Source organism: Oscarella lobularis, chromosome 11 (assembly GCF_947507565.1).
Source record: "Oscarella lobularis chromosome 11, ooOscLobu1.1, whole genome shotgun sequence".
Taxonomy (NCBI): domain Eukaryota; kingdom Metazoa; phylum Porifera; class Homoscleromorpha; order Homosclerophorida; family Oscarellidae; genus Oscarella; species Oscarella lobularis.
In genome coordinates, this window is record NC_089185.1 from 3,123,957 (window position 1) to 3,150,507 (window position 26,551).

Here is a 26,551-nt window from a genome sequence, read left to right on the forward strand (position 1 = left end):
TTGGAACGACTCGAATACCGGGGATTGAACAAGGTAAATAAATAAATAAATAATAAAAGGAAGGGACCCTTGAGAGCATGTGATCTTTTTTTTCAGATGTGATTCGCCATGTTGATCCGAGTCAGTCGAAACACATTGTTATTTATCGTCACGGGCGTTGGTACACTATGTCGTGTTTTGCGCGCGGGCGTCTTTTGGAAACATGTGAAATTGAACAGTAGGCTTCCTCAAGAGAGTGGGCCAATAATAATAATAATAATATAATATTAAATTTATAGTGAAATACAACGTATTCTTGATGATGATGATCCGAGTCGGCCTGTGAAGCCCGGCGAATTGAAGCTTCCGGCTTTGACTGCTTTGAACAGGTAGAAGATTATTGATTAATTGGTTCAAATCATTGTTTGGTTGTGTAGAGATAAGTGGGGAAGGCTGTACAACGAACACTTCAAAAGTGGAAAGAATTTGAAAGCGATGGATACACTTGAAAAAGTAAGAAGAGAAGCCCGACTAATGATTGAGAAAATTTCCTAATTAATTAAGGCTGCCTTTGTCGTGTTTCTTGACGACGACGAAATGTTCTACTCCGAGGCAAGGATATGATCAGTCGATATTTTATTGATTTTTAATTATAATAATTGTGTAATTAAAGGATGATCCGACGCAGATTGATCGTATGGCGCGATCGCTTCTTCACGGATCTGGCTACAATCGATGGTTTGACAAGTCCTTTTGCGCCATTATCTTCAAGAACGGAAAGGTAGGGGCAAACAAACACACTTGATATTCATATGATTTCTGACGTAGATTGGATTAACGTGTGAACACTCCTGGTATGTAAAAGTCTAGGAGGATAATTATATCAATTCTCTTCTTCCCCCGGAATCCCCAGCGTCATATATATATAATTAATAATTTATTTCCTTCCCCCACGTGATCCGTCTTAGGGCGGATGCTCCGACTGTATCTCGCATGTTTCAATGGGGATTTTCCGTGGAAGCTGATGAGCATAACCATGGGTTGAGGTCAGCTGCTGCCTGTGATGATGATAGTGGTCTTGCAGCATGTCACAGTTGGCTGTCTGCTACTGTGTGTCTTTGATGGGAAAGTTGTATCGGAAAATGCCACCTTGGGCCCTGTCTCTCCATTAATCAAAATTAATGAATTAATATTATAAAATGTTTTGCTAAATGTGGCTGCTGATTTCTAAAGGAGTGATGCGCCTGTCATAGCCTATATGCTTGAGCATGCGTCTATGGAAGAACTTCTACCTGACAGGTTGGTTGAATTTGTTAAGATAAAACTTGCTATTTGCTAAAAAGAAACAAACGAAATGGAGAGCGCCCATGCGAGCTTTGATGAATAGGGGGGGGAACTCAATATTGTTATTTCAGATTTCGTGACGATGGTCATTGTGTTGGCGAAATCAAATGTGGACCGTTGAAATTTCCTGAACGTCTCGATTGGGATTTGAATGACGAGGTAAATTCATAAAATTTCTGACGTCATCGTCGCGTTCATTGTTGTGTTAGCTCGTCGAAGCGATCGAAGAAGCGGCTGACGATTCAACAAGGAGAGCGAACAATGTCGATCTTCGTCTCATGGTTCACAATGAATTCGGTACGGTATACTCTACAATACATGTAGTCTTCTTATTGCTTGCTTCACTCAGGGAAGAAAGCGATAACTAGCCGCTGTAAAGTTGGGTACGTCATCATATATTCTTTTCTTTTAATTTTTAAAAATCTTTGATAGTCCGGACGGGTTCATACAAATGGCTCTTCAGCTTGCTTACTTCCGAGTGAGTGAGATCTTTCTTTTCTTTTTTCCTCCCGTGAGTACGCCTCTCTTTGTTTTAGGACCAGGGTCACTCGTGTTTGACATATGAAGCGTCGATGACTCGTCTATTTCGCGAAGGAAGAACGGAGACCGTTCGTCCTGTCACCATGCAATCAGCTGCCTTTGTCAAAGCCATGTGCGATTCAGCCTCAAGCGTAAGATCAAGCACAAGAAAGAGACGGTATTACGATTCTTGGTTTGTGCAGAAAGAAGAGAAGCGAAAATTGCTGCGAGCCGCTTGTGAAAATCATCAGAATTTGGCCAAGAATTGTATGATTGGAGAAGGTACTGTACTCTGTCTGTAGTATGTGCCAGTTCATCATCAGTTCTTCTTAGGTGTGGACAGGCACTTGTTTTGCCTTTACATTGTCTCAAAAGCATTCAAAGTGGAATCTCCCTTTCTGCAGAAAGTCAGATCTCTTATCTATAATTGTTGTTGCCACGTGGCTACTTTTCCGTGGTGTCCAGGTTCTTAGTGAGCCATGGAGACTGTCAACAAGCCAAACGCCTCATAGCCAGACTGGTAAACTCAATGAGAAGAAGTTTCCTGATCAGGTTTCCTTTGGAGGAGGATTTGGTCCTGTAAGTTGGATACTTGTACATCGATAAGGGGTTTTTATTTTCTTTAGGTTGCTGATGACGGTTACGGTGTATCGTACATCATTGCTGGAGATGTCGTCATCTTTTTTCACGTGTCAAGCTTCACCGACTCCAAAGTGACGGTGAGCTTTAGTTTTCGAATTGAAAAATCGCGTGGATCTCTACTTTGCGAAATTTAGGATGCGTACAGATTTGCTGATCAAATTCGAGACTGCATGGCCGAAATGCTGGCTCTGTTTGACGACTGAAAAAGATGATATATTTCCCAAAGCGACGTAAGAACACATTATCTTTTATTGCAAGGTCTTTTCTCTCTGTCTCTCAACTGTTACTCTGTTGTTTCACCACGCACGCACCCATTGATCTTTTATGTATGAGCGTGTTTTTAGTTTTGAATTCCTATTAATCTATGTAGACGTCGTTGATCAAGACACAACACAGTGAATACGTATGCGAGTACAGTTGGTCCTTTTAAAACATAATCAATAGAAAGGATCAACTGTATTTATCGTTCTTTTGCGTTATTAATTATGCTCATGTAGACGTCGGTGGCGACGTTATTTCCCCAGATAAAATCGAGATGTTCGTAGCCTTCAATTGTTATTTGGCGCTTGAGAACGCCGAGTGAGGACAGTCGACCCAGCAACCACTCGACGTCAGTTGGATCAGCGAGCCAGTCATTCGTTCCCGTGTACGTGTAAGTAGGTACGCGAAGATTGGCCAAGTCGTACATGGGTGGCGTGGCCTATAAAAAAAACGAGAGTGTTGTAGTTAATTAAAGCGTTCTGTTCAAAGATAGATACCTGGCCGTAGTGGGCTTCGTTTTCTTCTGAGCTTCCATAGTCAAACATTTGATAGGAATTGGCCCGGTGACACTAAAAAGATAGGTGGCACATTTGAATGCAGTGAGCCAGCGTAGATGATCATACCTGCGCATAATGAACCATATTTTGTACTGATGTACCGGCGGGGTTGTGGCTTGTGTAGATTGACACTCGAGACTACCAAAGCAAGGGTCTTTACTTTGTATGCAATTTCCTTGTGCCTACGTAACGTTACGTACGAGGTTTAGATGGGGTTTGTCGAAGCCTGTGACGAGGAATAGGCAGTTGGCGCAGACTTCTTCGCCGTACTTTTTAATGTCGCAGAATGTTTCGCCGAAGAGTCTGAGAAATTCGGTTGACGGTAGAAAGTCGTGGTATCCAAATATATCGAACAAGTCCTAAAAAAGCGTGTTTTAGTGTCGTTACATCTAGAGGAAGTGTCTCTACGCGAATTTCTGGAGTAAGATAGGCGATGTAATGAGTAAGTCCTTTGATGTATCCAACTTTGACGACAGGTGCCAAAGCATAGAATGCCTTGATGCGAGCAGCCAATTGGAGATTGTTCGAAAAGCCCGTGAAAGCGATGAGCGTGCCTTGAGAATGACCGACGTAGTAGATCTGCGATTGGCCAGTTTGATTAACCACGTATTCGATCATGGCAGGTAAATCGTATCGAACCATTTCATCCCAACTAGAAATACTTATTAATTGGAATTGGATCAATAATGTGTAGTGACCTCCAAGCCCAGAATTCTGCGTCTTGAGGTTTCAGATACGTGTGATTGGTCGAATAGGTGTCGCCTCGGACATTTCCCAACCAGACGTCAAAGCCGGCATCAGCGAGAAGAAAAGCGAGACTTTGATCTCGACTATTGGTGAGAAAATTCGTGCTCGAACCGAGCAGTCCGTGCTGAAGAAAAAAGACGGGCTTCGACGTTTCTATCGCGTCAAATTAATTAAGAAGCGTGACGTCATAAATCTTAATTCATACCGGCTGCATCAGGCTGGCGTCCGTATGGAATTCGTTGCATATTGAGAATAAAACCGTCTGTTGTCGTCACCCAGTGCTCTTCTTCCGGATACCCGTTGTATTGAATGATTTGCCTCTAAGACGGAACACGCAGTCGCGTTTCCCTACTAAATGGACTTACGGGACTCATATGTGCTTCGGGATCGATTGCACCTATCGCGGAAGTGCAAAAGAGCAGCAGAGCAACAAACATAACTTCACCCTAAGGCGCAACACCTTCGACCCCTACGCGTGCGCGCGCACGTTCGCGGACTCAGCACTTTCGATGTGAATGGCGGCGATGGAGTCGGCACCGCCGACGCTCGTGCGCGATCTTTCGCCTTCCGTACTCGACGCACTCTGCGGCGTGCTCGATACGAGCCAACGCGAGCAGAACTGGATGGCGCTCGCGATGCGAACTGGAATCTACGATCAAATCGCCATCAAGCAATTCGAACTCGAACTCGTTCGTCCGCACGGAAGCCCGTCGCGTCATCTCATCCAAGACTTCGGCACGCGCAACTACACAGTCGACGTTCTTTATCGATATCTCGCCGAAATCGGACAGGGGACCGCGATGGAGAAAATACGTCATTACGGTACGTAGACAGTTGCGATAACACTTGCGCCTCTGCAAAACTCACGCTCCCCCCCATTCCCTCAGTTTCTTCGTCGCTCGTCGATCAGATCAAACCCCGAGGAGGAACTCTTATTTATCCGAGTTTCGAATCGCATTCGCCCATCGATTCGTCGTCGCCTTCGCCTCCTTCGTCATTAAATTTGACGACAAAAACAACGACTCCGAAACAATCGTCGGACGATGCGACCCCCAGCGAAGCGAAATCGCCTCTAGTCATGACGCCACCGACGTCTAATCCGCCAATATTGCCGTCGCCAAGATTTCCGGCAACGGGAACCGTAACAGGTAGAAAAGATATAATGAGAAGGATTCATTCATAATCTACGCGTGGTTTTTTTTAGAGTTTTCCTATCAGTCTCTTTTTGATGCGACGGACGGTTTCACTGATAATCTTTATCAAAGTGTTCCTGAGATGACGTGCGGTCGAGTGGGATCGCCTGGTCGATTTGGGACCGTTTATAAAGGCGTTCTCAAACATCAGATGTGTCCTGTTGCCATCAAGAAACTCGCTGTATGTAGGCCTAGAAGGAGGAGTCCGAGATTTTAATTAATTTCTCTTTTTAGACTGATAATGATTCTTTATTTCCGAAATTGGGCGATAGAGGAAAGGATAAGTTCTTTTCGGAAGTCCAAGCTTTGTCAAAGTATTAATTTATTGATTAAATATTTCTATTTTTTGGAATGATAATTTAGGTATCGACATCAGAATTTGGTGATTTTGATGGGCTGTTCTTTCGACACGCCTCAATTGTGCTTGGTTTACGAATGGATGAAGGGAGGATCACTTGAAGATCGTCTCATCAATCTGACAAGAGTGAGGGCACTACTATACGTTTCCTCTCACTGACTTCTCTCATCTAGCATCAATATCGTCCTTTGAGTGCCAAAGAACGAGTCAAGATTAGTCACGATATAGGCAAAGCTTTACTTTATATTCACACGACGGAAAGAACGCCTTTGGTTCACTGCAACGTCAAATGGTACAGTCGTAAAATAATTAAATAAATAAATAGCATTTTTTATTTAAGTTCTAATATTTTTATTGGATCTGATTGCACGGCAAAACTCGGGGATTTCGGATTGGCTCAGCCTCTCGTCGCCGGAAGTGAAAACTCGGTGATGGGGACTCGTCTTGGAACAAAGTCACGATGCCTTACACGTGACCAAGAAGCTTGTTTTTCACCCGAATACGTGCGAGGAAGCGTCACGGAAAAAGTCGACGTTTACGCATTTGGAATAGTAAATATATTAATTAATGAAATATATTTTAATTTGTTCTCTCTAGGTCATGTTGCAGATGATTACGGGTCAACGAGTGATCGACGCTCGACGCGAACCCGAAGAACTCGTTCTCTACGTCGAGCCCGTTCTCCATGACAACAACGAAACGGAGCTCATTAGTCTGCTCGATAGTCGCGTTACAGCCTCGCCGGCGACGTCATGGCCAACAAAGAACCTCGTCAGATACGCGAGATTGGCGAAACAGTGCATTAACTCCAAGAGAAAGGATAGACCCGACACAAAAAAGGTATGTATACTATAGGTGGGGGTGCTATTCTTCTACTTAGTACTTCTACTTAGCTGGCACTGGAGCTGGAACAACTCTATGCTGAATGTCAAGAGTCGGGTCTTTTGAGTTATAGCAGTTGTCCGTGAATTCTTCTTCTCCTTTTGAGAGTGTGATATGTGTGTCTGCGTGATGCAGTGGCTGAGGTACAAGTTCTTTTTGTGCATGCTTTATTCTACGTTTAGTAGGCTTTTTCTCTTTTCTCTTGTTTCTACTCTAATTCTATAGGAATCCGTGGTGGCCTTTCCTTGTGCTTTTTCTCTTTAGGGCTTCGTCTAGATTATTGAGCAATTTCAAGCCGACGACTTTAGCAACCTTAAATAATTATGATTATTTATTTATTTATTATTTTTTGGGGGTGAGGACCTCGATCATGTCTGCGATCATGTCGACGCCAAGTGTTCCACTTCCGCCGCCTTTCGTCAACGAGCAAATGCTCCCGGATTTGTCAATGGAGACAGTCAAGTAAGCGTTGCTACATTTCTCCTCTTTCGATGTACAATCAACGACGTAAGACGTCTTTACTTTGCTTAGCGTTACGGTGACGGGAACGCCACTCACGTCTATTTCCTTGCAATCATTTGGATCATCTGATACCTCGATTTCTATAGGTTCGCCTTCGCTGCCTTCGGTCACGCTAACCGCCGGTAATTTGACGTCAGATAAAGCAGCTCGAGCAGCCAATGAAATTGCATCGAGAAGATTTCCATCGTGAGCTAATACCTATAGGAATTAATAAATAATTTTAATATTTTATTTATCACTAGTAGTATACGAGAGCGTCGACGTTTAGTGCCCAGCACTGTTGGCTTGGTATGAGACAGAGTGATGAAAGATTGAGAGCGTTTGGATGATTGTAGGCTTTGTGGAGAACGTCACTAATTGAATTTCCTAAATCTTCTCCGCCTGCTCGTCCTTCGAATTCCGTTGACGCGACGGCAGAGCTGAGTACGGGACCGTGGCGATAGGAGGTGACGTCATATTAATTTTCAGGTTACCAATCGACGAAAAATTTAATGATTCCTTGATCGGGATTTGACGCATTCGGTTCGGTCAATTCGGCTTTGATTCCAACGAGAATTCTCGTTCCAGACTACAGTATTAGGTAAGAGAGTAGAGTCTATCTTCTTTAGACTAACCAATGTGAGTTTTGCAGAGCCATTCGTATTGGCTAAAACTCCCGTTTGCAATTGCACGTGTCGATAGTCGCAGTTCGAGCGACCGTCCTCGCGAAGGTCATTCTCGATTCCCTCTACAATATAATCGACTTCGTGAGAAGATAGTCGACTTTCCATATCCCCAATACAATCCGGGTCCCTGCAGCACGAGGGAGTCACTTGGCCTGGTCCTCGGCCCTCTCCGCTTTCGATGGAGAGCCAACATAAGAGAGGCGTTCCAAACGAAGACTCTTCTCAATGGGCCGAAGGTGCCTGGGCTGATGAACGCGTTCGCTCGGCTCCCACTCACCTACATGTTCTTCAACGCGGAAACGATGACGAAGAAGAAGTAGAAGAAGAAAGGATGGAGGCGGAAGCGACAACGACGAGGCAGATGAAAGAGGACGAAGAGTTAGCTCGACGTTTGCAAGAGGAAGAAGACGGAATTTCTCGCCAAGAAGAAATAGACGAAGAAATGGCTCGAAGATTGCAGCAAGAGTTAAACGGTTCGATATTGCAAGTCTACGATTTGGAGGTGCGATTTTTTTTCATTTAGGAGACCCTGAAGAATTCTCGCTTAGAGATACCGATCTCTTTCCACGCATTTCAATTATTCCAGACAGACGAGAAGCCGAGGAACGAGAACGAAGGCAACGTCGTCGTACTTATGGCATATTTCGACACTTGCTACGTCACGAAGAGGGATGGAGTAGTGAGGATTTTGGTGGTGCAACCGAAGCAGCTGCCTTTAGAAACTTTCTAGCGGCACTCCAAGCGGCGCATCGGCCTGACAGAAGACCAAGAGAAATGGTAGAAGACGACAGCGTATCTGTTGGTGCTGCAGCTCGAGATGATAGCCACCAACAACCAGTAATAATCCCTGACGAAGAGAGAAATGCTATTGATTCTTCTCCTTCACGAAGAAGAAGAAGGGTATGAAAAATGGCTCTAATTTTGGTCGGTAATTTTTTTTTATTAGTCGAGCGATCGTCAGCCTCAGGGTCTACGTCTGGGCAGTCTCCTTGGATTGGCATCTCCGCTTGATTTTGAAGAATTGCTTCGTCTTGACGAGATGCTGGGACAGATACAACGTGGCACTGATCAAGAGTAAGTAAGGCGTTACTCTATGGAGATGATAAATATTTGGCATTTTTTAGAACGATTGATCGTTACAGCTCTGTAGGAAAATTCTCTGCGGTAAGATCATTTTTTAGGTTTTCTATTTTATATGAGCGTTGTTGGTCTAGAGTTCAGCTGGGGAAAACAAGCAGTCAGTTCCCCATGTCGTTATGTAATAAGATCATTCTTGAATTTATTTTTAGGTGCGTTGTGTGCATGACTGATTTTGTGGAAGGGGAAGATATAAGGTATGAGATTTTCTGTCGAGAATTAATCCCTGTATCTCTTATTCCTTTTCGATCAGGCGCTTGCCGTGTTTTCATACGTTCCACATCGCGTGCATTGACCCCTGGCTAAAGACAAATCGCGTCTGTCCCGTCTGCAGAATTGACATTGACATGGATCAATAGAATTGCAGGCGGTTTGGTGTTAATTCCCATGTGGACCATTAGCATTCATTTGATAATGTCCTATGATAAATTATTGCGTTTAGGTCTGAATATGAATAGAGGGATGATAGCAGTGTGGATGAGCAAGTCTTTTGCACCACAGAACACGTAGAAGGACCAACAGCAAATCATCTCAACATTCAAGTCTAATCTAAGAGCAGCGAATGTCATGGTCCGGCCAGCGGATTTCATGGAACGACGACAATTAGGATGATTCCTTTAGCGGTGGCGGCGGCCGCGCTGGCGGCCGCGCTGGAGCCCCTCCTCCTCCTCCTCCTCTCGCTGTGTTGGCTCGTTGAGGAACGCTAGATCAACAACGCGTAGAGAAAATCATCACTTAGCGTAGAGAGGAAATGCGTACGGTGGTCTTGTTGGTGGACAAGGCTTACTGGGGGGGAGAATAGAGGATTTAGCTGCGTAGTTCTGATAATAGGGATTGGCTTACGTTGGGCTAGGCGGCGGTGGGCTCTTCGCCGGCGGCGGGGGTGCGTAAGCGGAACTGTTGCGAGAACCCCTTTCACTTCCCGCGCTGCTGCTACTTGATAGAAGACGCTAGGTGAGTCAAAAGAGATAAATTTTTGGATATGCATTTATTTTATTTTATTTCTCACCCGTGGGCCAGAAGAGTCTCTGCGGCTCGAGACGGTGTATCTCTAAAGAAAAATTACATTCCGGGGGGGGATAGTGACTCTCAGGCACAAAGCAACAAACCGCTCGAGATTTTCGGACAGGTCGAAACGAGGCAATCCAGGTATAACCGGAGACAACGCTAGCCCAGCATCCCGTCAAACAAGCCTAGTCTCATACTAAGTAGTTGGGGGGCAAATTTGATATAGGAACGTACCTTTGCTGCACTTGGCTTCGCGTCAGGCGGCAACGGTGGCGGTTCAGTGATCGTCGCATCCTGAAAACATATCAAATTCTATTATTGCCTTAATTAATCAATGTCTCACTTTTGCTGGAGTCAATTTGTTTCCTTCTTCCGTTGATCCTTTCCCACCCCAATCGACTCGCATTTCTCGCATTCCTCCGGCACCGCGACCACCATAATACGAAGCATTTACAGATGGCCATTGGGTCTTTGAATCCGGTTCTTCAGCAGGCGCTTTCTCCACTCCTCCAACCTAGAAAACGGAACGACTCTATATCAGAAGCCCTACTCTCCCCCAATCCAACTTACACACATAAGTGGATACAGACACCAAAGCAAAAATAATAGGAGAAGGATTAGAGCGGGCAGAACTCCGACGATAACAATCCAAGTAATATTCGTCTACATGATTTCAAACTCACTTATTAAATAGGCATAGGTCTGCATATGTACCCGGGTAAGTGATACTTTAGAGCACGTCAATACGTTCATAGTGACGTTGCTACCAACGTAAGACAGTCCTCCATTGACTGAAACTCGAATAGTGACACCCCTAAAAGAATGAGTAGGTAACGCAAAGAATTATTTACGCACTTCTCCTCTCGTGGAAGCCGCGGTGAAGGACACAGCAATCGATCATCTCGAACTGATAGAGGACGAGATACTAGAAAGAAAAGATCATGCGAGATCATATACGCGGGGGATAATAATAATAATACGGTGATCTGTTGTATCATTTAGTCGAAAATTGCAAATTATGTTGCTCAAATTATTAGCTCGTTCAAACCCGTGTCCAAGAATTTGCACAGTCTTTTGCTCTAAGGAGAAGGCGCTGAGAGAAGAGAATTTTCTACGTTTCTACTGTACCTCCAGTGCAAGCAGTATTTGGATTGACAGACAAAATTTCAATGCACGTTCTATTTACAATCTGCGGAAAGCGAGAGAGAGTGGCCTATAGAAATTAGCAGTTATAGGTGGTTACGCTTTGAACAAGTCGAGGCAAATCGCTGAAATTGTCAACATAGAAGACGTGATCTTGTTCTGGTTTGTCCGCAATGAGAGGCAACTGCTCAGATTTTCTTACTTCTTGGCCAATACCAACCGAGAAAACAAAGCCACCGAGTTGCCGAATATCGTTTGCCTTTAGGGGGGAGGGGGAGGGGGAGAGAATTGTCATATGTGGGATCCTGTCAGCTAGCCGGCTTACCGTCTGTACAGCATTGTCAATTTTATTGTCTTTACCGTCTGTAAGAGTCACAACTACTGTTGCCACGTTGTCAGCTAGATCCAATTAAGTTTTATTTAATTATATTCAAGTGGGTTTTCTGAACCTTTTGACTTCATTTGGTTAAGAGCCTATGGTATTAATTAACGTGAAATCGACACGTTTGTGATGACGTCGTTTATTTTATACCAGTTTCAGGCCCGTATGCATTTCCGTTCCTGCTGATGGGATGATTTTTGAAAGATCGTCAAGACCCCTTTCAATTGATTGCCTGCACTTAGCAGCTACAATGACACTCAATACCAAAAAAATTTCCAACCTATTCGCCGTGATGTCGAGGTGGATGAATCCCTTATCGTTAAAGGAAATGAAGGAGACTCCCAAAAGCGGACTAAAAGTTAAAGTCTGATACCACGAGCGGAAAAGTTTTAAAAATGTACCTGACAAACGACTTGATAACGTTACGCACAAAGGGAATTGAGTCCTCTTGAAAGTGACCCATCACAGACCCGGAACTAGGAGGCGAAAAAAGAACAGCGCGCGCCAATAATAGTACGCAGGCGCAAAACAAGTAAACCCTGTTCAGTGTGTGTTGGCCCAGGCCCAACTCCCAACCTTGGGAGGGAGTTTCGACACGCTGCGTCACAAAGGCACGCCGCCGCCGCCGCCAACGTCGCCGCATGCATCTAGCTCTCGGCGGCGACTGAGCACTCTGTGTGCAGTGTTTCGCCCGCGCGAACGTCGAGCGTGCAACGACGACAAATTGGAAATGGCAGCGCATACCGATCGAGAACGAAGATAAGGTCGAACGCTCCTTTGCACTTGATCTCTTCGGCCTCGACGACGACGAGTCCGCTTAGCGTTGCGAAGGCTGCGATAAAAGCGACGCGTTTTAGACAGGCGTGTTTGACTGGCATCGTTTCTTGGCGGAAGAGTACTGTACTTGAAGCCACAGAAGCCACGTGATGGAAAGGAATGCAAAGTAAGTATCTTTATTTTTAGGGACATTAGCACGCGTGCCAGGATGAGTCAGAGCAAAGACTGAACGATGTCCTGGGGTATTCCCACGCGTCGTGCAGCTTCTTCCGCTTCTCGTTGTTTCTCCGAAGCAGCGAACGAAAGATCAGAACTCTTCTTACGACGTGGAGCACTGGGAAGAAGAGGTGAACTTACGAGATGAGACAACAAATTGATCTAAATAACGATGTCAGAGAAGAGAATATTTTTGTGTGATGTAGGTACCATGTGATCGTGAGTTGGACGATTGACTTTTGTTGAATGTCCTAAAGATGACAGAAAGTCAAGGATTTCATCAGATGAACCGAATGAATTAACCTTCTTTGGCAGAAGACGAACATATGATGTCGTTATGAATTCCAAGCTGACGAGCATTCAATTCCATGAGCGGAGGACACTCAGGACTGTCGAGCTTGAAAGGACACGAATGAAGTATCCAACCAATAGGATCATCTCCCCATTCAAAGTCCTTTTCAACTTTCTAAGGGGGAGGGGATTAGAATATGTGGTTATAGGGAGGGAGGGAGGGAGCTTACTGGAAGCCTGCAATTTCGCAGTACAGTCGTAAGGTAAGGCAAGAGAGTGTGATTCCAAAGCAGGACAAACCACATTTCCAAATCTCGGATATTAAGAGGGCATTCCATAAAGCGACCAGGGCCTGGGTAACATATACATACAATTATTATTCTATAGGTGTTTATATTTTTTTACCAAGTCCAGTTCCAATGGAACAGAATGACTCCAAGACGGTGTTCAAGCGATACCAGACTCTCATCACCCATCGAGTCACATCCATCATATGCATGCCAAATTTCCTAAAGAAAAAAACGTTAGTGTCCCCCTACTAGTAGTGGTGAATCCATTTTCTTTTCTACGCTTACCCGGTTCTTGTGTGAGCTTCGACGAATCTTCGCTTGACGCTGCGCTTGAGGAGACCATAGATAGGATCGCAGTGCCACCACAACTGAATTTGTCTACGATTTTTCCGCATTCCTCAAGAAGAATTGAATAAGGAAATGCCATTCTACCCACCTCCATGACCACAGCTGGCTTGACAGCACGGACAGTGATCCGGCGTGAAGCTGCATTGACATTGTGGCAATGATGAAGAGACTAGAGAGAAAGGGTACGTGATTTTGTGAAATGCCGTAGAGGTGATCAATATACGTTATTCCATTTGATGGGGGAATGCAGGCCGTGATTTCGGCGAGGTGTTCAAAAGAAGCCACGTTTTCCAAGATGATTGCATTCGTGCTTATTTTTCTAAAACGAAAAAAAGTTGCGTTGTGTGGAGTGGAGTGCCGGTCGCACTCATCACCTTTGGTAAACTTGAGTCAACACGTCTTTGAGGACTTGATGCGCTTTCTGAGGATTATTGAGGTAAATGACTGCCTTTTTTGCACGCACGTACGTACCTCTTTATACAATGCGTCCATTGGTACAGTGACGATAGCATCATTGGGTACGTGGACGCCCTTTCTAAACAGTCATCGTTCTTTACCAAACTCAGAACAAATTTTGACTCTACCTTTGAAGACAATACGTCGCGAGACGAGAAGCAAGAAATGATTTTCCTGACGACTGGGGCCCCACAATAAGAACTTGACGGTGAGTCAGAAGTACCGACGTATAGCTCTAAACAAAGCTGGATAATCAAGCCTCGCCACCGAAAACCCAAATCAGTACTCGAATAAATGTTTTTGGGATGAGAGTTTGAAAAGCCAACGCGTCACAGCATCCTTCGTCAAAACTGCGTAGGTGAACAACAGCAGCCGGTCTGTCCATCATCGTTGCTTGGTGAGGAGATGCTCGTTCTGGACATTTTGATCCTAAAGCAACAGAAAATTAAAAGTGAGGTCCTCCTCCTCCTCCTCCATACCAATAACGCGACGAACGTCGCCTAGCCAATAGTAAGAAATGCTGTACTTGTCCAAGCCCAAGCAAGAATCGCCGTCAATCTTCGTCAAGTAGCGCTATAAAAAATTGATTAAAACAGAAGGCCTCAACGTGTCCTTGGCTCACTTGAAATATTGACATTATTTTGAGATCAGTCACGTCCCAAGTTACACTTAGAGGAACGTTCATATTGGCAATAGCAACAACCTGGCGATCCTATATGATTATATGTTGTTCACATGCATGCACCACACAGGGGCCAGCTTACTCGATGTCCATCACCAACGTGGAGATAGAGAGTCACTTTGCGGCCTTCCAACATATCATCGTCATCATCTAGGAAAAAAATGAGCTAGTTAGTATAAAAAGACTTTGACTTTACGACGCTTACCGGCCAGAAAATCAGGAAGGGGCGAAGCTATGGTCAAATAAAAGTAGACAAAAAAATTTCATCAGGCTCCTATGGCGTACGGCATGGGGTGAGTACGGGCGAGAGAGAGCCGGCTCGCGTGTCTTGATTCGACGTCTGGCGTCGTCGTAGCGTCGGAGATGGTTCGGCGAGCAACGAAGACAATTGACTCTAAATGACGCAAAGAGACTCGTGGTGCAGCCACAGGTAAAAGGACGACGAGACAGCTGTGTCAACAACCCTTTATACATTTAATCACCTCCAAGGTCTTCACTGTGTGCTTCAGGTCATCCGTTTCGTGGAGAGCGCTTTCGTTCGACATCGTTAGGCGAGCGATTTCGGCCTGTAGTTTCGAAATCTTTTCATGGTCTGTTTCAATAACGTAAGCTTGCCTGTGAATCCATCAATTGTCCTTCAAGGTGCGACACGCCACTGAAAACTTTGTCTTCTGTCTCCCTGGAAAAGAGATCGTATTACCAAACGAGTCAATGTCATCATTCTTTGGCCTTCGAACAAACAGGACGCGCAAGAGAGGGCGTAAGAAAGCAGTCGTTTTGTTGTATAAGGGGAATAGGGTAAACACGAACAGAACTATTCGTACAAGTCCAACGGTGAGTGTGTCAAGTCGGTGGGAGAAATACGCGTTCTTTGTCTGTCCGGCCGGCAAGACCGTCAAGACGCCTTCGCGAAATAAGCTTATTAGATCCGTAGACGCCTATTTCAGGCGAAAGGAGACAACTCGATTAATCCATGAGCTAGGCTACTAAAAATAGATAAAGGATGTTGACTCGTCAAAACTTTGCTGCGGCAAAACGCGACTACGGTGTTTGTACGTGCGATCGTGGGGGATGCAGGCATTCCTTTGTCATCAATCAAGTCAGTCGACTGTCGTTGGTACACGTGTCACAACTCAGCTGTCTTACCGAATGTGGTTTTCCTCATTCGAATGCATGAACGCGTTCGTCAACTACGCACACACACACACACACACTAACCTGCTGCTGTTCTTCAAGGAATCAACTGAAACCATACTACTGGTTGACGACTTCTTCTGCAAAACAAAAGAAAGAGACTCGACTTCCTTATCAAGAGACAACTTCCTTTACCCTTCTAAAGAATCCTCTTTTGCGTTTCTTCTTGGGACTTTTGCCAGACTCGTCTCCCTCGCTAACCCGGATTTCCCCTTCCTCGCTTGTCACCCTGAAATCCGGATACGGAGGAGGCAATTTGTTTCGGTGCTGATAACTGCCCACGCCGCCGACTCGCGGGCTTTCGCTGCCGGTTGACTCTACACAGACAATCAAACATCCTTTCTAAAAAAAAACGATTGCCCCGCCGCGCCGCCACTGACCGTGTCTCGTCTGAATGATCACATGAGGTGATGAGGTGTTCGACGACGGGTCAACCTTTTCATCCGCCTCCTCCCTCAACGCCTCCAATGTTTTGCGTAGACCAACAATCTCGTTGTCCTTAAAAAAAGAAAAGAATAAGCCCAGATGACCACAAAGAAACGTTTTCCACGCGGAACAATCACTTCCGCACACAGTGGGAAAACTATAGGGCCTCTCGCACACCGACCAGGATCTGAACTGGGAAGCGAAGGGAACGTGTCTGAGAATGGCGGACGTCAATGTCAACTTAGGCAGGCCTAATTCGGGTCCTGTCCACAAAAAGACACTCTATCGGCACCCAAGAGACGCTTCGGTACGATGGGGTCCGACTTGCAAGCGCCACGTGCTCGATCTGCCAACTGGGCTTCCATCAACCAATCAGCGAGTTGATCATTGCAAAACGTAGTCTAGTTAATGGGTCATAGCCGGCCCACTACGTGCCCGCCCACTGTTGGTCTTCGTGCACGCATACTTGTCAGACCGTTGAAAGCGCCTCAGAACAAACTGCGATCGACAGTCGGCTTTTGCTTTCGTCTACAGAGAGCATCCTATTGACTCATCTCTGTCCTCGTTGCGTCTCTCTGTTGTACTATAGCGACGTCGTCGAGTGTGCGTGAGGATTATGTCTGACGACGGCGGTGGCGACAGTGGTGACGATCAGCGCGTATCCGTGAAGCGGTCGCACGCGCTATTCCATAACGGTCAGTACGCGTGCACTCCTCCCTTCCTCCCTCTCCCTCTCTCTCTATCATCTATCTGCGCGAAAATCGCGGTAACGACAGCGACTTGCTTCATTATCCTTTGCTCTTCCCCCACTAGTTGATGACAAAGATGATTTGATAATGAACGGGCAAAGTGAGGGCTATCAACAGCACCAACGAAACAACGACGACGAGAACAACGTCGTCGGTGAAGACGATGACGACGATGAAGACACGGACGAACCGGAACAAGATAACAGTGTCGCGCTTTCTTCCCACTCACAGCAACCGCCACGACCGAAAAAGCGTCGAGCTACGCTATCAAAAGAAGCGGTGACGACGCTCAAGTCGTGGTTGTGGGACCATCGTTTCAACGCCTATCCGACCGAGGCGGAAAAACGGAAGCTGTGCGACCAGTGTGGCCTGACTATGGTCCAACTCTGCAACTGGTTCATCAACGCGCGACGACGGACACTGCCGGAAATGATTCGGCGCGATGGCGGCGATCCGTCACGATATACAATGTCTCGACGTACGGCGTCGTCGATGCTTTGTGGAACGACTCCGACACCGACCGGCAGCGGCGGAGGTAACATCAGCATGTCGACCGGTGGCGGCGGCGGCGGCGGCGAAGGGAGTGCGTCATCGATCATCTCCGGCATTCCCAACATGCAACTTCAGCCGCAAGTTCTGCCTCCACGCTTTCCATTCACGTCGCCTTCGCCCGCCTTCTTCAGCCGTTTAAGATCGCCACCTGTTGGAGCTCCGCCTCCAACGGCACTTGGTGGTCCCAATCCGTTTGGATCTCTATTCTCGGCTCCTTATCCACCGCCACCGCCGACGCACCCGTCTTTAATGCTCGATTCGCAGCAAACTGCGGCCTACTATTATTCCTATCCAGGACCGTTTGTTCTCTTTCCAGCTGCCGTTCCATTTCCTGTTCCTCCTCCACCACCACCGACAGTATTTTCAAGTCTGCGAGGCGGCGTCGGCGGCAGTAACGCCACTTCGTTTGCTGCACACCGACTACCAGTCGTCTGCGGAGGAGGCTCTGTTTCTTCTACAAAATCGCCGCCGCTGCCGCCGCCGCCACCGACGACGCTGCCACAACTGCCGGCGCCGCAGACATCACCTTCACAGCCGCCAAACTCGACGACAAGCATTCAAGTTCTGTGTGACGTGGCTCTCAATGACCACGGTAGTAATAGCAGCCATGGTGGCGGCGACGGTGGTAGCGGGGCCGGCGACGGTGCTAGTAGTCACGAGAAGTCAAATCCACCGTCAGAAACCGAATAAAGGAAAGGCTAACACCGCCTCCTCTACCCACGCCTTTGACTGTCCTACCTCCTACCTCCTCCTACTCATAGTCTTTATCTTTAGTTCTGAACTATATTGGCTCTAACCGACATATATTCATTCTGTACCGAGGGTGTCGTAAAAGTACGCGGGGTGTCTCCTTTATTACCCAACGATTGACCGGCAGACTTGAACTCCTCTGGTGAGGAGACGGTTGATGTCGTCGCGTCGACATGCTTGCAAGAGCCTGTCTATCGAGGTTCCTACCGAACCGTTCTCCCGGAACCAACTGAAGGGCCCGCAGCAATACTGACGCAATATCAAGACGCTCTCAGTCTAGCGTTTACTCTATTAGCGTCTAAACGCGAGGAAACGGTACGCACTCCTCCTAATTGCTCTTTCCACCTAAAAGGGGCCAGCTGCTCTAGCTTTCCACTCACCTTTGAACGAGAATCCTCCACGACCGAGTCGAGTTCCAGTTGCAGTTTTTCTAATCGCGTCTCACACATGACATTACGTTCATTCTATAAAGTAAAACGTGTACGCGCTCAGTGACGACGAAGAAGGTTAGGCTCTCTCTCGAGAAGCGCTTGCCTGGGATTTTAGCTCTTGAGCAACGGATGAAGCTATTGTTTGAGCCGATTCCAACTCTCGACGAAGACGTCGAATCTATCGACGAAACGTCAGCAAAAGAGCATTCATTACACAATATCTTACAAATATTACAAATAAGGACTACTTACGATAAGATTTGCCTCCGCTGGGGTCTGACATCGACGAGCGCCACTTCCCACTACAATAAATTGCAAGGAAACAAACGACGATTCAACTCTTAATAATTATACCGTCGCTGTCAGCTAGAGATAACAGCGATGACGCTTCCTCCACATTTTCCTGCAGCAGTGAATTGCGACGCGACGTCTGACGTCTGCGTGCCGTTGTAAAACTTTTACAACGTCGAATCTTTACGCTGCCGCCGCCACCGCCGCCACGAGGTGCGTCGTAATCAGAGGCACCTGCGATGTGCCAACTGCTATCATCGCCACTAGCGATTGAAGCGGTTTCCTCGCTGAAAATACTCGCTGAAGATAGGCTGTTCTCGTTACGTCGTAAAACGGCTGGCGGTGGTGAGTGCTTTTGCAAAATTCCGGTTGACGGAGGAAAACTGCCAAGAGACGCACGACGACGATCGAAGGATCCGCTGACATTTTCTTCCCAACGTTCCTTTGTTTTTCTTAGGACAACGGCGTCAAGACTTGTCGTCGTCTTTGGCATGTTTGATGCTGGAGGCGATGGCGATTGTTTGCTTTGGTCGCCACCTATCCAACTAGGCGTCGTTAGTTCATCAAATCCATCGCCCAGTAGACCATTGACGGTTCGTCGAATAGAGGTAAACATTTCCTGTTGGTCAGACGATGATGCAGTGGAAACTCCAGACGATGACTTGATGATGGACCTTTCCGCTGCATCAACGGCGACGGCATTCTGCGGTTCGTCTTCCTTTTCCACAGTTTTGCTGATCGTTTCTACTTTTCTAACGTCTTCACTTTCTGTGCCGCTTTTTTCCGCTGCCGATAAAACAGTGACGACAGAAGACGAACGAGACCATAAGGATGTCGCCGTTGGCCCTGCGGCACCGTCCACGTCCAATACTGATACCGGGCTCTTCTCCGCAGAGGAATCTCTGACGTCCGGTGGTGGTAAGATTCCAAGCCGCTTGTTCTCCTTATGGTGCAGAAGCGAAGGGTCGTTCTCAACTGTCTGCGGTGGGTTAGGACGACTGGTATGATGATCCTGTTTGCTTCCTGCACTCTTGAGCGACTCATCTTCAACGAGCAACGGCTGGTGACTAACTTGAGGAATTCCTGACCTTGCAACTAGTAGAGATGACTCATACGTTTTATCAGAAGCGGAAAGAAGACCATCTTTGCTGCTGCTGTCATCACCTTTCTCCTTGTCCGTCCCCGCCTCTTCGGTCTTGACGTCAACTTTCGTCGTGGCTTTCGGTGTTTTTGACGGTTTGGGAGCCGGAATTGGTTTCTGAGAAATTTTTCTTTCCACCGTCTTCGTCGTCGTCGTCGTCGTCGTCGTCGTCTCGCCTGACGGAATATCAATAGACGACGACGACGAGCTGCGTCGTCTCTGTCCACCTGATCGAATTAGGCTTCTCAGGTGTTCAGTTGACGTGCTTCGCGTCATAGCCATAGCCTCAAACGCTTCCTTCGCCGATGCCACAAAGGAAGGAGTACGTCGCGGCATTCGCGTGCCGAGACCGGCGGACGGAGCCACAGGCGGTCGTTCAAGAGACGATTTTCTAATAGGAACAGGTGGACGACTTTTCGCAGCCGTTGCACCAACATTAAACGATTGTCGTCGAGCAGTACGACTTCCCGAAGTTTGCGGTTGACCTTCATACAGACAATGCAGAAAAACGTATATTTTACGTCAAATTCGTTACTGTCGAGAAAGATTTTCTCGAGGCCTTTCAATATGGCAAAAATGGCGTTCGAGTCTCCTTGTACGACATCTAGATAAAAAAAAGAAAAAAAATTTTTGAGTGCAGCGAACTCGTATACTTACATACCCTTCGGTGGAACGTTCTTCAAGCTGGCGTCTTTATCACCAAGGAATCGCAACACGGACCCAAGGTTATGAAGCTAAACGGTTGACGAAAGAGAAATGACCGGTAACGCCCCCCCCCCCCCCCCCCCCCCCCCTTCGACTGAAGCCACACGAGAGGCCGAGATCGATCGCGTGCACGACGAACAGCGAACACGAGACCGCGTTATAGGGGACGTTTCGGTTCTCAAAACATTCTCTCGAGAATACATGCAAGAAAATCGATCTCCATTTCGATGACTGTGCCCACCTGTCGCCCGAATAAATACATGTAATCTCTCACCTTTTGCGACTGCGAAAACGGCTGGGAAAAGATCGGACACACTTTGGTTCGACCTATAGAAGCGTACGTATAAAGATAGGAAGGGTGGTGTACAATGACATGGCGACCCACTAAAACATTCGATGATCGCGGCGAAAATACGACCGTCTCTCAACTGACTCGTATGGGTGACCTCGAACGGCTTCCTGTGGTCGCGCAGGACCGCGTTGGCCCATTCGAATCGGTCCTGCCGCATAAGAAGGAAGAATTCGTTCTCTCGTTTCGATCGAAGAGTCGCGTGGGAAACGCGATCGAAGCGCAGCTGGGGAGGGGAGGGATACGAACCGAAGGGGGTAGGCAGCCTACGTCGTGTACTAAGAAATCGTTCATCTGCTGGATTAGATCACACGGCATATAATAAGACGTCGAGTACATGGCTCTAGTCTGTCTGTTAGTGCTGACTAGGCTACCTGCCTACGGCTAAGCAAACAACGCCCGGCGGTCGACCGCAGCTCACCTGTTCCTGACGATCGCTGGAGTCTGGTTGATTGGCCACTTTTCCTTCCATTTCGGCCCGTTCGTTGGGATCGCTTACATGCACAAACAAACTCGGCGACGACAGTATCCGGATGCCAGCGGCGGGGAGAGTGCACTGAGAATGTCACGTGGACGAGATGCTAATTCCGTTGCCATTAGTTACCATCGCGCCAAATCAGAGCGAAACGTACCGTTGATTGATTAAAAAAATTAGCGAAACAGAGCGTCAGACCCGAGATTAATATATTGTTTCCGTCACGTGACACTGCATGGCTGAGTCAAGTCCTCCACCTGAGTGTCCTCCGGAAGAAGAGAGCAAAAACGGATCGGCTAACGACTCGGTGGTCGATTCCGATGTGGTAGCGCCTAAACAAGATGCGCCGGTCGAACATAAGCACTCGTATCTCGTCTCGGCGCGCTTCGAAACGTTGAAAAGCGAAGAGAGTCTTCTCGAATCACGCCAGAAACGATTGGAAGCCGAAAAGTATCTTCACGAGCTGATGAAAGACAAGGCAAAGATAACCGTACTCGAAAACGTCTTCAATCACTGCGAACGGCTCCTCGACGCGGGTAAGAAGAAGAAGAAGAGAAAAGAATGAGACTCTCTTTCTGAGTATCTATGTAGAAATTCGTCGCGTAACGGAGATACTGAATAGCTCGGACGACGATGCGACGTCGAAACTGTGGGGTTCAGAAGAGGGGCCCCCTCCAAAAATGGTTCGTTTTTCTTCTCAAGAACACGTCATGCATCGATATCCAATGCCGCCTCCTCCGTCACTACCACCCCCGCCTCCCGTCATTCCTCCGACTGAGGATATTAGCGCAACAATTGATCCAAAAATGAAATTGACTGAAAAAATTCGTCTATTGAAAAGCAATCAGCTCTTACGTCAGTCGTTTCCCAACGGTGCCGTGCAGATTTACGAGAAGGTCTACATGCCTGTGACGCAATTTCCTCACGTGAAATATGCGGGACGAATGATTGGAACGAATGGGACAACGGTTAAGGAATTGCATAAGGAGGCGAAATGTCGCATTCTTGTGCAGGGAAGAGGAAGTCTCAAGTCGCCACAAGAAGTAAGAAATCACACGCATGTCACTCATTATTATGTTGACGTATAGGAGGAAAATTTGAGAGGAAAAGATGGCTATGAGCATTTAGATGATGATCTCTATGTTCTCATTGAGGCAACGGGAGCGGAGCACGAAGTACGAGCCAAAGTTCAATATGCTAAGCTTCTTGTCTTGGAAATGGCCAATCCTTCAGTTAGTGATGATGAAATCTGATGTTTGTTTTGTTTTGTTTTGTTTTTCTAGGTTGATCCGCTGCAAGTTATTGAGAAGCATCGGAATCAGAGACTACAGGGAATTCCCATTGCTATGCAATTTCCAAGCATTAGTCTTTTGCAGAGCTTTGGCACTGTTGGATCACCGGGCTTTCTACCTGGAATGAGACCGCCGCCGCCGTTTGGTCAGCAGCCGAGCCATTGTAAGTTCTAAGAACGATATACTGTGTTTTTTTGTGTGTTATCTATATATTCAATTTGTGTGTGTGACGTGTTTCTTCTTCTTCTTTGCCAGTGCAACACCAGCAGCAGCAACAGCATCTTCGGTCTCCATTGTCTGCTCCTGTCAGCTCTTCCTCCTATTCAGCTCCAAGTGCTTCGTTTTTTTCAGGGCCTCATAAAACGTTTGAAGCTCAAAATGTCATTCCAGTCAGCCAGCCGGCCGCCCTCGTCGGACTTGATTGGTCACTGAGTAAAGCCCTTGGCAAGTCGGGAATGCAAGGAGGCCAGTAGAGAGAAAGAGAACAGGTACCACCGTCTCCGCCGAGGCGAAAGTATTTAGAAGCCGTCTGGCTCTTAGTCTAATAGTTCAGTATCTACTTAGAATGGATATGTTTACAGTATGATTGTCTGCTCTACATGTTGGCTATTTTAATTTGATCTTTCTTGTACTTCATCTTATTTATTGCTCATACTACACTAAGGTAATAATAGTCCAGTACATGGTTCTTTATGTAGTTTAGTGTAGATTATATGTATATGATGGCGTACTTGTGAGCTTTCTTTTGGGTTTTGTTTTAGCAGTTCTACTGTCTCGGACATCGTTGTCTGTGACGGCGACGGCGACTGCGACGGCAGCGGCGATGGCAACGTTGGTGGGATCTTCGTCACGTAAAAACATTTTACGTCACGAACGTTTGATTCTCAATCGTGTAGTGCGTGGAATTTTTTTAGTGTGGCAATCAGAAAGAAGTTAGGTAGCTATAGATAATAGTCCAGCGTCAATGAGTCTTTGTAAATGTCTTCTAAATACTTGATCACTTGAGTTCTCCTTTAAAAGTCTAAAGAGAGAAGCTTTTAGTCTCATTCTCATACAAGTAGATGTTTACTTTTGAGCTTTCGTTGGATTTTGTTTTAGCAATTTTATTAGTGTCTGCATCTTGGGATCCATGAGCGCTTGCTTCGTCTCGTCGTTTGCGAGAATCTCTTGGACGTCTTTGTCTACGTGAGCAGAAGCCGTTGCGACGCCGGATCCTTCTAATATCTCATCATATGGAAGGAACACATGAAACAGAGAGTTATTGTACCTTTTTCTTTAGCTAGTTCTTCAAAGTGATTTCCCATCAGGCCACAGAATTCCTTCATGAATGCTTGGTTTTCGGCGTCAGTGCTCGAAGCGGCACTTGCTGGATTTTTCGAGAATTCAGCTATAAAGTGAGGGTCTGAAAACTTTTTTCTTAGAATAGGATTGGAGAGGATTTTCTGTTGCAGATCGTCTGTGATCCAGCCTCCTGTGAAAACAGATGTTATTCAGGTCTACTGATAGCGATGCTTACCTTTGTCTTTGTCGAGTTTTTGAGAAAAGGCTTTTAGAGCTTCTTTTGCCTCCGGAAGCAAAAACGTTTCCGGAACTTTACTTGTTGCCACTTGCTTTGCTTTTATCAAAGGTACAGCAGGCTCTTTTGTCTTTTTTATCTTCTTTTGCTCTGCTCCTCCTAGTAGAAATCCTTTTGCCATTCCTCCAAAATTTGACGTTTTTTTCGGTGCCATGGGAACAGGATCATTTGATGATGATGATGATGAATTGGGTTCTTTTGGGTTGACGAGCAATTTCTCTTCAAGCAGTTTAGGAGAAACTTCCAAGAACTCTCTCCTTTCTTCTTTCTTGTCAACTGAATTGGTTTGTTTGAACAAGAGCGCTTCTTTTCTTTGTTCCAGCTCTTCGCTCACGTCCTCCAAAGGAGGAACTAGACAAAATGACGAGATATATCAGAGCAGAAGAGCTTCTTTACCGTCATCATCGCTATCGGCGCTCATTTCTGTGTTTCTGTAAAGCACGCTAAACGAACATGAGGTCGTTTTTTCGTTCTCGACGACCTGTGAAGCGCTGCATTGAAGTAGGGAAACGGAATTTCGTCTCAAGGACTTATTGCCAAAGCAATGTCGTCGATAATTTACGACGAGAGTCAATAGCTCTCGTAGAATCCCTAAAAATAGTCGAGTCAGCGCAATCACGCGTCACTCGACTAAATCGCCTTATCAATCACATTTTATACTATCCGGAGACGCGATCACTGCTTCATAGTCAGAAACTCGTTCCGATATTGACGAAAATGAGGGAAAAATGCCGTGACAAGGACGATGAAACGCAGGCACTTTTACGACAATCTTTTGCTATGATGGGACACACACAATCGTGCAAAGGAAAGGGAATACGGATATTGTCAATTGACGGTGGAGGATCCAGGTATTATATAAGAGGAAACGATTAAAATTGATTTGATTTTTTAATTAATTAAAAGGGGAATTATTTCTGTTGAAATTCTCAAGCGTATTGAGGAAATGACTGGACAGCGGACGTACGAACTGTTCGACTTAGTTTGTGGCAGTTCTACTGGAGCCATTGTTTCGTTTCTCCTCTGCTCGCGTTATTTAACGGTGGGCGAAGCAGAAGAAGCCTATCGACGACTCAGCTTGGAAACATTCAAGCAGAACAAGTTGGTGGGCGGAGGAAAACTTTTCATGGCACAATCATATTATGATACAGGAGCATGGACGAAGACGCTTAAGTAAGTGAGTAAAAAAGGCACAGCAGTCCCTCAGTTGAAAAGAATTATTAGGAAACATTTGACAGAGGATGAAACCCTTATAGAAACATCAAGGGATTCGCGGTGTCCAAAGGTAATAATAGGATTTTTTTCTCTTTCTTTTTATGAGCTTTCTGTTTTAGCTTATTGTTGTGTCAACCATTGCTAATCGCTCCGTTCTACGACCCTTTCTTTTTCGAAATTATGACTATCATCCTCGAATTGAAGCTCACTACCCTGGAAGCTACACGAATGCTTTGTGGGAAGCAATACGAGCATCGACGGCGGCACCAGGATATTTTGACGAATGTCGTCTCGACGGAAATGTTCACCAGGTAAAGTTGAATGTCTTAGACCTTCAGAAAGTTTTATTGTTTGACCTTTTTTTATTCTCCTAACCCAGTGTCATTGTCTTTGTCTTGTTCATCACTTATGTTTTTTAAGGATGGTGGTTTGCTGACTAACAATCCAACGGCTATTGCTTTGCATGAAGCTCGTCAAATCTGGGGTAGGAATACTCCCATTCAATGCGTCGTCTCTCTTGGAAATGGGAAACGACCACTAGAAGATCCAAAGGGAAAGCAGCAGAATAGCTGGTGGATCAAAAATTGGCAAGATAAGCTCATTCAATTGATATTTAGTGCGACAGACACAGAAGGCAAATCGCATGCTATTTAATTAATGATTGGATAAGTGATCTTTTTTTCCTTCTTTTTAGCTGTTGATACAGTTCTGCGTGACGTCTTAGCTCCTGGAACTTATTTTCGTTTTAATCCAACGCTGTCTGAAGATTTGGCTTTGGATGAGAATCGTGGCGAAAAATTGGATTTGATGGTGCAGGACACTCGCTCATTTTTGCGTCAGAATTTGAGGGAATTGGAACTGGCTGCTTTAGCGCTGTCCATAAAGAGGTCTCGAAGGCAAAAATTTCAAGACTGGTACAGATGCAAAATGAATGCCTTTTTGCCACCTTAATTTTAATTAAGTCTATCTACACTATCTATCTTTTTCAGTACTTTACGTCATCGGG

The 26,551-nt window shown here is 46.1% G+C and overlaps 11 protein-coding genes across 14 annotated transcripts; 6 read left to right on the top strand and 5 right to left on the bottom strand.

The window, feature by feature from the left end:
* LOC136193098 (carnitine O-palmitoyltransferase 1, liver isoform-like) lies at positions 1-2,884 on the top strand (the record flags this gene model as incomplete). 2 transcript variants are annotated; one of them, XM_065981891.1, is given in 18 exon segments in its annotated part: positions 1-33; positions 97-217; positions 279-368; positions 417-492; positions 544-591; positions 653-760; positions 808-833; positions 948-1,025; positions 1,395-1,482; positions 1,533-1,620; positions 1,673-1,706; positions 1,756-1,801; positions 1,860-1,994; positions 2,046-2,124; positions 2,176-2,249; positions 2,308-2,421; positions 2,469-2,561; positions 2,619-2,884. In XM_065981891.1, coding segments are annotated over 18 exon segments (1,400 nt in total), but the record flags the coding sequence as incomplete, so codon positions are not given.
* Positions 2,885-2,905: 21 nt separating this feature from the next.
* LOC136193119 (lysosomal acid lipase/cholesteryl ester hydrolase-like) lies at positions 2,906-4,531 on the bottom strand. Its single transcript, XM_065981917.1, has 8 exons — positions 4,415-4,531; positions 4,255-4,369; positions 4,001-4,202; positions 3,711-3,954; positions 3,503-3,661; positions 3,369-3,440; positions 3,243-3,314; positions 2,906-3,184 (listed from the first exon to the last, which is right to left on the bottom strand). Exons 1-8 carry the CDS (start codon positions 4,484-4,486, stop codon positions 2,945-2,947), a joined length of 1,176 nt encoding a protein of 391 aa, XP_065837989.1. The 5' UTR covers positions 4,487-4,531; the 3' UTR covers positions 2,906-2,944.
* A 1-nt stretch (position 4,532) lies between these two features.
* Positions 4,533-6,726, top strand: LOC136193112 (uncharacterized). Its single transcript, XM_065981908.1, has 9 exons — positions 4,533-4,871; positions 4,937-5,197; positions 5,254-5,423; positions 5,477-5,556; positions 5,606-5,726; positions 5,774-5,892; positions 5,941-6,151; positions 6,198-6,440; positions 6,494-6,726. Exons 1-9 carry the CDS (start codon positions 4,565-4,567, stop codon positions 6,566-6,568), a joined length of 1,587 nt encoding a protein of 528 aa, XP_065837980.1. The 5' UTR covers positions 4,533-4,564; the 3' UTR covers positions 6,569-6,726.
* Positions 6,614-7,786, bottom strand: LOC136193129 (exosome complex exonuclease RRP42-like). Its single transcript, XM_065981927.1, has 5 exons — positions 7,619-7,786; positions 7,478-7,572; positions 7,255-7,423; positions 6,846-7,202; positions 6,614-6,794 (listed from the first exon to the last, which is right to left on the bottom strand). The coding sequence occupies exons 1-5, from the start codon at positions 7,772-7,774 to the stop codon at positions 6,702-6,704; spliced, it is 870 nt and encodes a 289-aa protein (XP_065837999.1). The 5' UTR covers positions 7,775-7,786; the 3' UTR covers positions 6,614-6,701.
* Positions 7,650-9,282, top strand: LOC136193122 (uncharacterized). Its single transcript, XM_065981919.1, has 7 exons — positions 7,650-8,142; positions 8,193-8,569; positions 8,616-8,743; positions 8,794-8,833; positions 8,884-8,906; positions 8,959-9,003; positions 9,060-9,282. The coding sequence occupies exons 1-7, from the start codon at positions 7,848-7,850 to the stop codon at positions 9,163-9,165; spliced, it is 1,014 nt and encodes a 337-aa protein (XP_065837991.1). The 5' UTR covers positions 7,650-7,847; the 3' UTR covers positions 9,166-9,282.
* LOC136193103 (anthrax toxin receptor 1-like) lies at positions 9,279-12,220 on the bottom strand. The gene is made up of 19 exons (XM_065981897.1): positions 12,084-12,220; positions 11,741-12,012; positions 11,620-11,691; positions 11,490-11,571; positions 11,407-11,431; positions 11,283-11,356; positions 11,058-11,216; positions 10,943-11,003; positions 10,795-10,893; positions 10,670-10,739; positions 10,529-10,628; positions 10,385-10,477; positions 10,158-10,328; positions 10,049-10,108; positions 9,916-9,999; positions 9,816-9,857; positions 9,650-9,756; positions 9,566-9,592; positions 9,279-9,509 (listed from the first exon to the last, which is right to left on the bottom strand). Exons 2-19 carry the CDS (start codon positions 11,980-11,982, stop codon positions 9,410-9,412), a joined length of 1,668 nt encoding a protein of 555 aa, XP_065837969.1. The 5' UTR covers positions 11,983-12,012; positions 12,084-12,220; the 3' UTR covers positions 9,279-9,409.
* Positions 12,221-12,276: 56 nt separating this feature from the next.
* LOC136193090 (neuron navigator 2-like) lies at positions 12,277-21,518 on the bottom strand. 3 transcript variants are annotated; one of them, XM_065981882.1, is made up of 32 exons: positions 21,237-21,363; positions 21,024-21,138; positions 20,913-20,965; positions 20,595-20,667; positions 20,469-20,537; positions 19,957-20,418; positions 18,856-19,887; positions 18,754-18,803; positions 18,605-18,679; positions 18,451-18,534; positions 15,974-16,091; positions 15,729-15,910; positions 15,618-15,673; positions 15,015-15,078; positions 14,882-14,965; positions 14,685-14,793; positions 14,605-14,631; positions 14,482-14,549; positions 14,340-14,429; positions 14,197-14,290; positions 14,004-14,146; positions 13,846-13,952; positions 13,733-13,796; positions 13,636-13,682; positions 13,485-13,580; positions 13,350-13,430; positions 13,199-13,291; positions 13,029-13,132; positions 12,854-12,975; positions 12,636-12,798; positions 12,543-12,583; positions 12,277-12,494 (listed from the first exon to the last, which is right to left on the bottom strand). In XM_065981882.1, exons 1-32 carry the CDS (start codon positions 21,324-21,326, stop codon positions 12,330-12,332), a joined length of 4,221 nt encoding a protein of 1,406 aa, XP_065837954.1. In that variant the 5' UTR covers positions 21,327-21,363; the 3' UTR covers positions 12,277-12,329. The 3 variants fall into 3 exon arrangements, with proteins under 3 accessions (XP_065837954.1, XP_065837953.1, XP_065837952.1); XM_065981881.1 differs by lacking the exon at positions 21,237-21,363 and adding an exon at positions 21,409-21,518 and having other exon boundaries at positions 18,856-20,418; XM_065981880.1 differs by having other exon boundaries at positions 18,856-20,418.
* On the top strand, positions 16,445-18,142 carry LOC136193115 (homeobox protein TGIF1-like). Its single transcript, XM_065981913.1, has 2 exons — positions 16,445-16,714; positions 16,833-18,142. The coding sequence occupies exons 1-2, from the start codon at positions 16,636-16,638 to the stop codon at positions 18,008-18,010; spliced, it is 1,257 nt and encodes a 418-aa protein (XP_065837985.1). The 5' UTR covers positions 16,445-16,635; the 3' UTR covers positions 18,011-18,142.
* LOC136193114 (uncharacterized) lies at positions 21,324-23,800 on the top strand. The gene is made up of 6 exons (XM_065981912.1): positions 21,324-21,998; positions 22,054-22,505; positions 22,551-22,694; positions 22,746-22,917; positions 23,010-23,242; positions 23,516-23,800. Exons 1-5 carry the CDS (start codon positions 21,698-21,700, stop codon positions 23,225-23,227), a joined length of 1,287 nt encoding a protein of 428 aa, XP_065837984.1. The 5' UTR covers positions 21,324-21,697; the 3' UTR covers positions 23,228-23,242; positions 23,516-23,800.
* Positions 23,448-24,780, bottom strand: LOC136193128 (uncharacterized). The gene is made up of 5 exons (XM_065981926.1): positions 24,727-24,780; positions 24,271-24,681; positions 24,022-24,225; positions 23,824-23,971; positions 23,448-23,775 (listed from the first exon to the last, which is right to left on the bottom strand). Exons 1-5 carry the CDS (start codon positions 24,749-24,751, stop codon positions 23,688-23,690), a joined length of 876 nt encoding a protein of 291 aa, XP_065837998.1. The 5' UTR covers positions 24,752-24,780; the 3' UTR covers positions 23,448-23,687.
* A 118-nt stretch (positions 24,781-24,898) lies between these two features.
* LOC136193120 (calcium-independent phospholipase A2-gamma-like) lies at positions 24,899-26,541 on the top strand. The gene is made up of 6 exons (XM_065981918.1): positions 24,899-25,181; positions 25,237-25,503; positions 25,555-25,615; positions 25,665-25,856; positions 25,966-26,179; positions 26,240-26,541. The coding sequence occupies exons 1-6, from the start codon at positions 25,048-25,050 to the stop codon at positions 26,494-26,496; spliced, it is 1,125 nt and encodes a 374-aa protein (XP_065837990.1). The 5' UTR covers positions 24,899-25,047; the 3' UTR covers positions 26,497-26,541.
* The last annotated feature ends 10 nt before the right edge of the window (positions 26,542-26,551 follow it).

What these genes read in the sequence shown, in the direction of transcription:
- LOC136193119 (XM_065981917.1), bottom strand. Translation starts at nt 4,486, where the DNA reads ATGTTTGTTGCTCTGCTGCTCTTTTGCACTTCCGCGATAGGTGCAATC. An exon ending in GCAGAATTCTGGGCTTGGAG is followed by an intron (nt 3,955 to 4,000) that starts GTCACTACACAT and finishes AAGTATTTCTAG; the next exon opens with TTGGGATGAAATGGTTCGAT. An exon ending in ACGAAGCCCACTACGGCCAG is followed by an intron (nt 3,185 to 3,242) that starts GTATCTATCTTT and finishes TTTTTTTTATAG; the next exon opens with GCCACGCCACCCATGTACGA.
- LOC136193112 (XM_065981908.1), top strand. Translation starts at nt 4,565, where the DNA reads ATGGCGGCGATGGAGTCGGCACCGCCGACGCTCGTGCGCGATCTTTCG. An exon ending in GGCAACGGGAACCGTAACAG is followed by an intron (nt 5,198 to 5,253) that starts GTAGAAAAGATA and finishes GGTTTTTTTTAG; the next exon opens with AGTTTTCCTATCAGTCTCTT. An exon ending in ACGTTTACGCATTTGGAATA is followed by an intron (nt 6,152 to 6,197) that starts GTAAATATATTA and finishes TGTTCTCTCTAG; the next exon opens with GTCATGTTGCAGATGATTAC.
- LOC136193129 (XM_065981927.1), bottom strand. Translation starts at nt 7,774, where the DNA reads ATGGAAAGTCGACTATCTTCTCACGAAGTCGATTATATTGTAGAGGGA. An exon ending in GCTCTGCAAAACTCACATTG is followed by an intron (nt 7,573 to 7,618) that starts GTTAGTCTAAAG and finishes CTAATACTGTAG; the next exon opens with TCTGGAACGAGAATTCTCGT. An exon ending in ATTAAATTTTTCGTCGATTG is followed by an intron (nt 7,424 to 7,477) that starts GTAACCTGAAAA and finishes TCCCGTACTCAG; the next exon opens with CTCTGCCGTCGCGTCAACGG.
- LOC136193122 (XM_065981919.1), top strand. Translation starts at nt 7,848, where the DNA reads ATGGAGAGCCAACATAAGAGAGGCGTTCCAAACGAAGACTCTTCTCAA. An exon ending in ATTGCAGCAAGAGTTAAACG is followed by an intron (nt 8,143 to 8,192) that starts GTTCGATATTGC and finishes TTTTTCATTTAG; the next exon opens with GAGACCCTGAAGAATTCTCG. An exon ending in CAACGTGGCACTGATCAAGA is followed by an intron (nt 8,744 to 8,793) that starts GTAAGTAAGGCG and finishes GGCATTTTTTAG; the next exon opens with AACGATTGATCGTTACAGCT.
- LOC136193103 (XM_065981897.1), bottom strand. Translation starts at nt 11,982, where the DNA reads ATGCGGCGACGTTGGCGGCGGCGGCGGCGTGCCTTTGTGACGCAGCGT. An exon ending in CTCGACATCACGGCGAATAG is followed by an intron (nt 11,572 to 11,619) that starts GTTGGAAATTTT and finishes TGCTAAGTGCAG; the next exon opens with GCAATCAATTGAAAGGGGTC. An exon ending in ACAAATTGACTCCAGCAAAA is followed by an intron (nt 10,109 to 10,157) that starts GTGAGACATTGA and finishes ATATGTTTTCAG; the next exon opens with GATGCGACGATCACTGAACC.
- LOC136193115 (XM_065981913.1), top strand. Translation starts at nt 16,636, where the DNA reads ATGTCTGACGACGGCGGTGGCGACAGTGGTGACGATCAGCGCGTATCC. An exon ending in GCACGCGCTATTCCATAACG is followed by an intron (nt 16,715 to 16,832) that starts GTCAGTACGCGT and finishes TTCCCCCACTAG; the next exon opens with TTGATGACAAAGATGATTTG.
- LOC136193090 (XM_065981880.1), bottom strand. Translation starts at nt 21,326, where the DNA reads ATGTACTCGACGTCTTATTATATGCCGTGTGATCTAATCCAGCAGATG. An exon ending in CAGCGGAGGCAAATCTTATC is followed by an intron (nt 18,680 to 18,753) that starts GTAAGTAGTCCT and finishes TTTCGTCGATAG; the next exon opens with ATTCGACGTCTTCGTCGAGA. An exon ending in TGCGAAATTGCAGGCTTCCA is followed by an intron (nt 12,799 to 12,853) that starts GTAAGCTCCCTC and finishes CCTCCCCCTTAG; the next exon opens with AAAGTTGAAAAGGACTTTGA.
- LOC136193114 (XM_065981912.1), top strand. Translation starts at nt 21,698, where the DNA reads ATGGCTGAGTCAAGTCCTCCACCTGAGTGTCCTCCGGAAGAAGAGAGC. An exon ending in CGAACGGCTCCTCGACGCGG is followed by an intron (nt 21,999 to 22,053) that starts GTAAGAAGAAGA and finishes GTATCTATGTAG; the next exon opens with AAATTCGTCGCGTAACGGAG. An exon ending in TGGAAATGGCCAATCCTTCA is followed by an intron (nt 22,695 to 22,745) that starts GTTAGTGATGAT and finishes TTGTTTTTCTAG; the next exon opens with GTTGATCCGCTGCAAGTTAT.
- LOC136193128 (XM_065981926.1), bottom strand. Translation starts at nt 24,751, where the DNA reads ATGAGCGCCGATAGCGATGATGACG. An exon ending in CGCCGATAGCGATGATGACG is followed by an intron (nt 24,682 to 24,726) that starts GTAAAGAAGCTC and finishes CATTTTGTCTAG; the next exon opens with TTCCTCCTTTGGAGGACGTG. An exon ending in AGAACTAGCTAAAGAAAAAG is followed by an intron (nt 23,972 to 24,021) that starts GTACAATAACTC and finishes ATGAGATATTAG; the next exon opens with AAGGATCCGGCGTCGCAACG.
- LOC136193120 (XM_065981918.1), top strand. Translation starts at nt 25,048, where the DNA reads ATGAGGGAAAAATGCCGTGACAAGGACGATGAAACGCAGGCACTTTTA. An exon ending in GCATGGACGAAGACGCTTAA is followed by an intron (nt 25,504 to 25,554) that starts GTAAGTGAGTAA and finishes AAGAATTATTAG; the next exon opens with GAAACATTTGACAGAGGATG. An exon ending in TAGTGCGACAGACACAGAAG is followed by an intron (nt 26,180 to 26,239) that starts GCAAATCGCATG and finishes CCTTCTTTTTAG; the next exon opens with CTGTTGATACAGTTCTGCGT.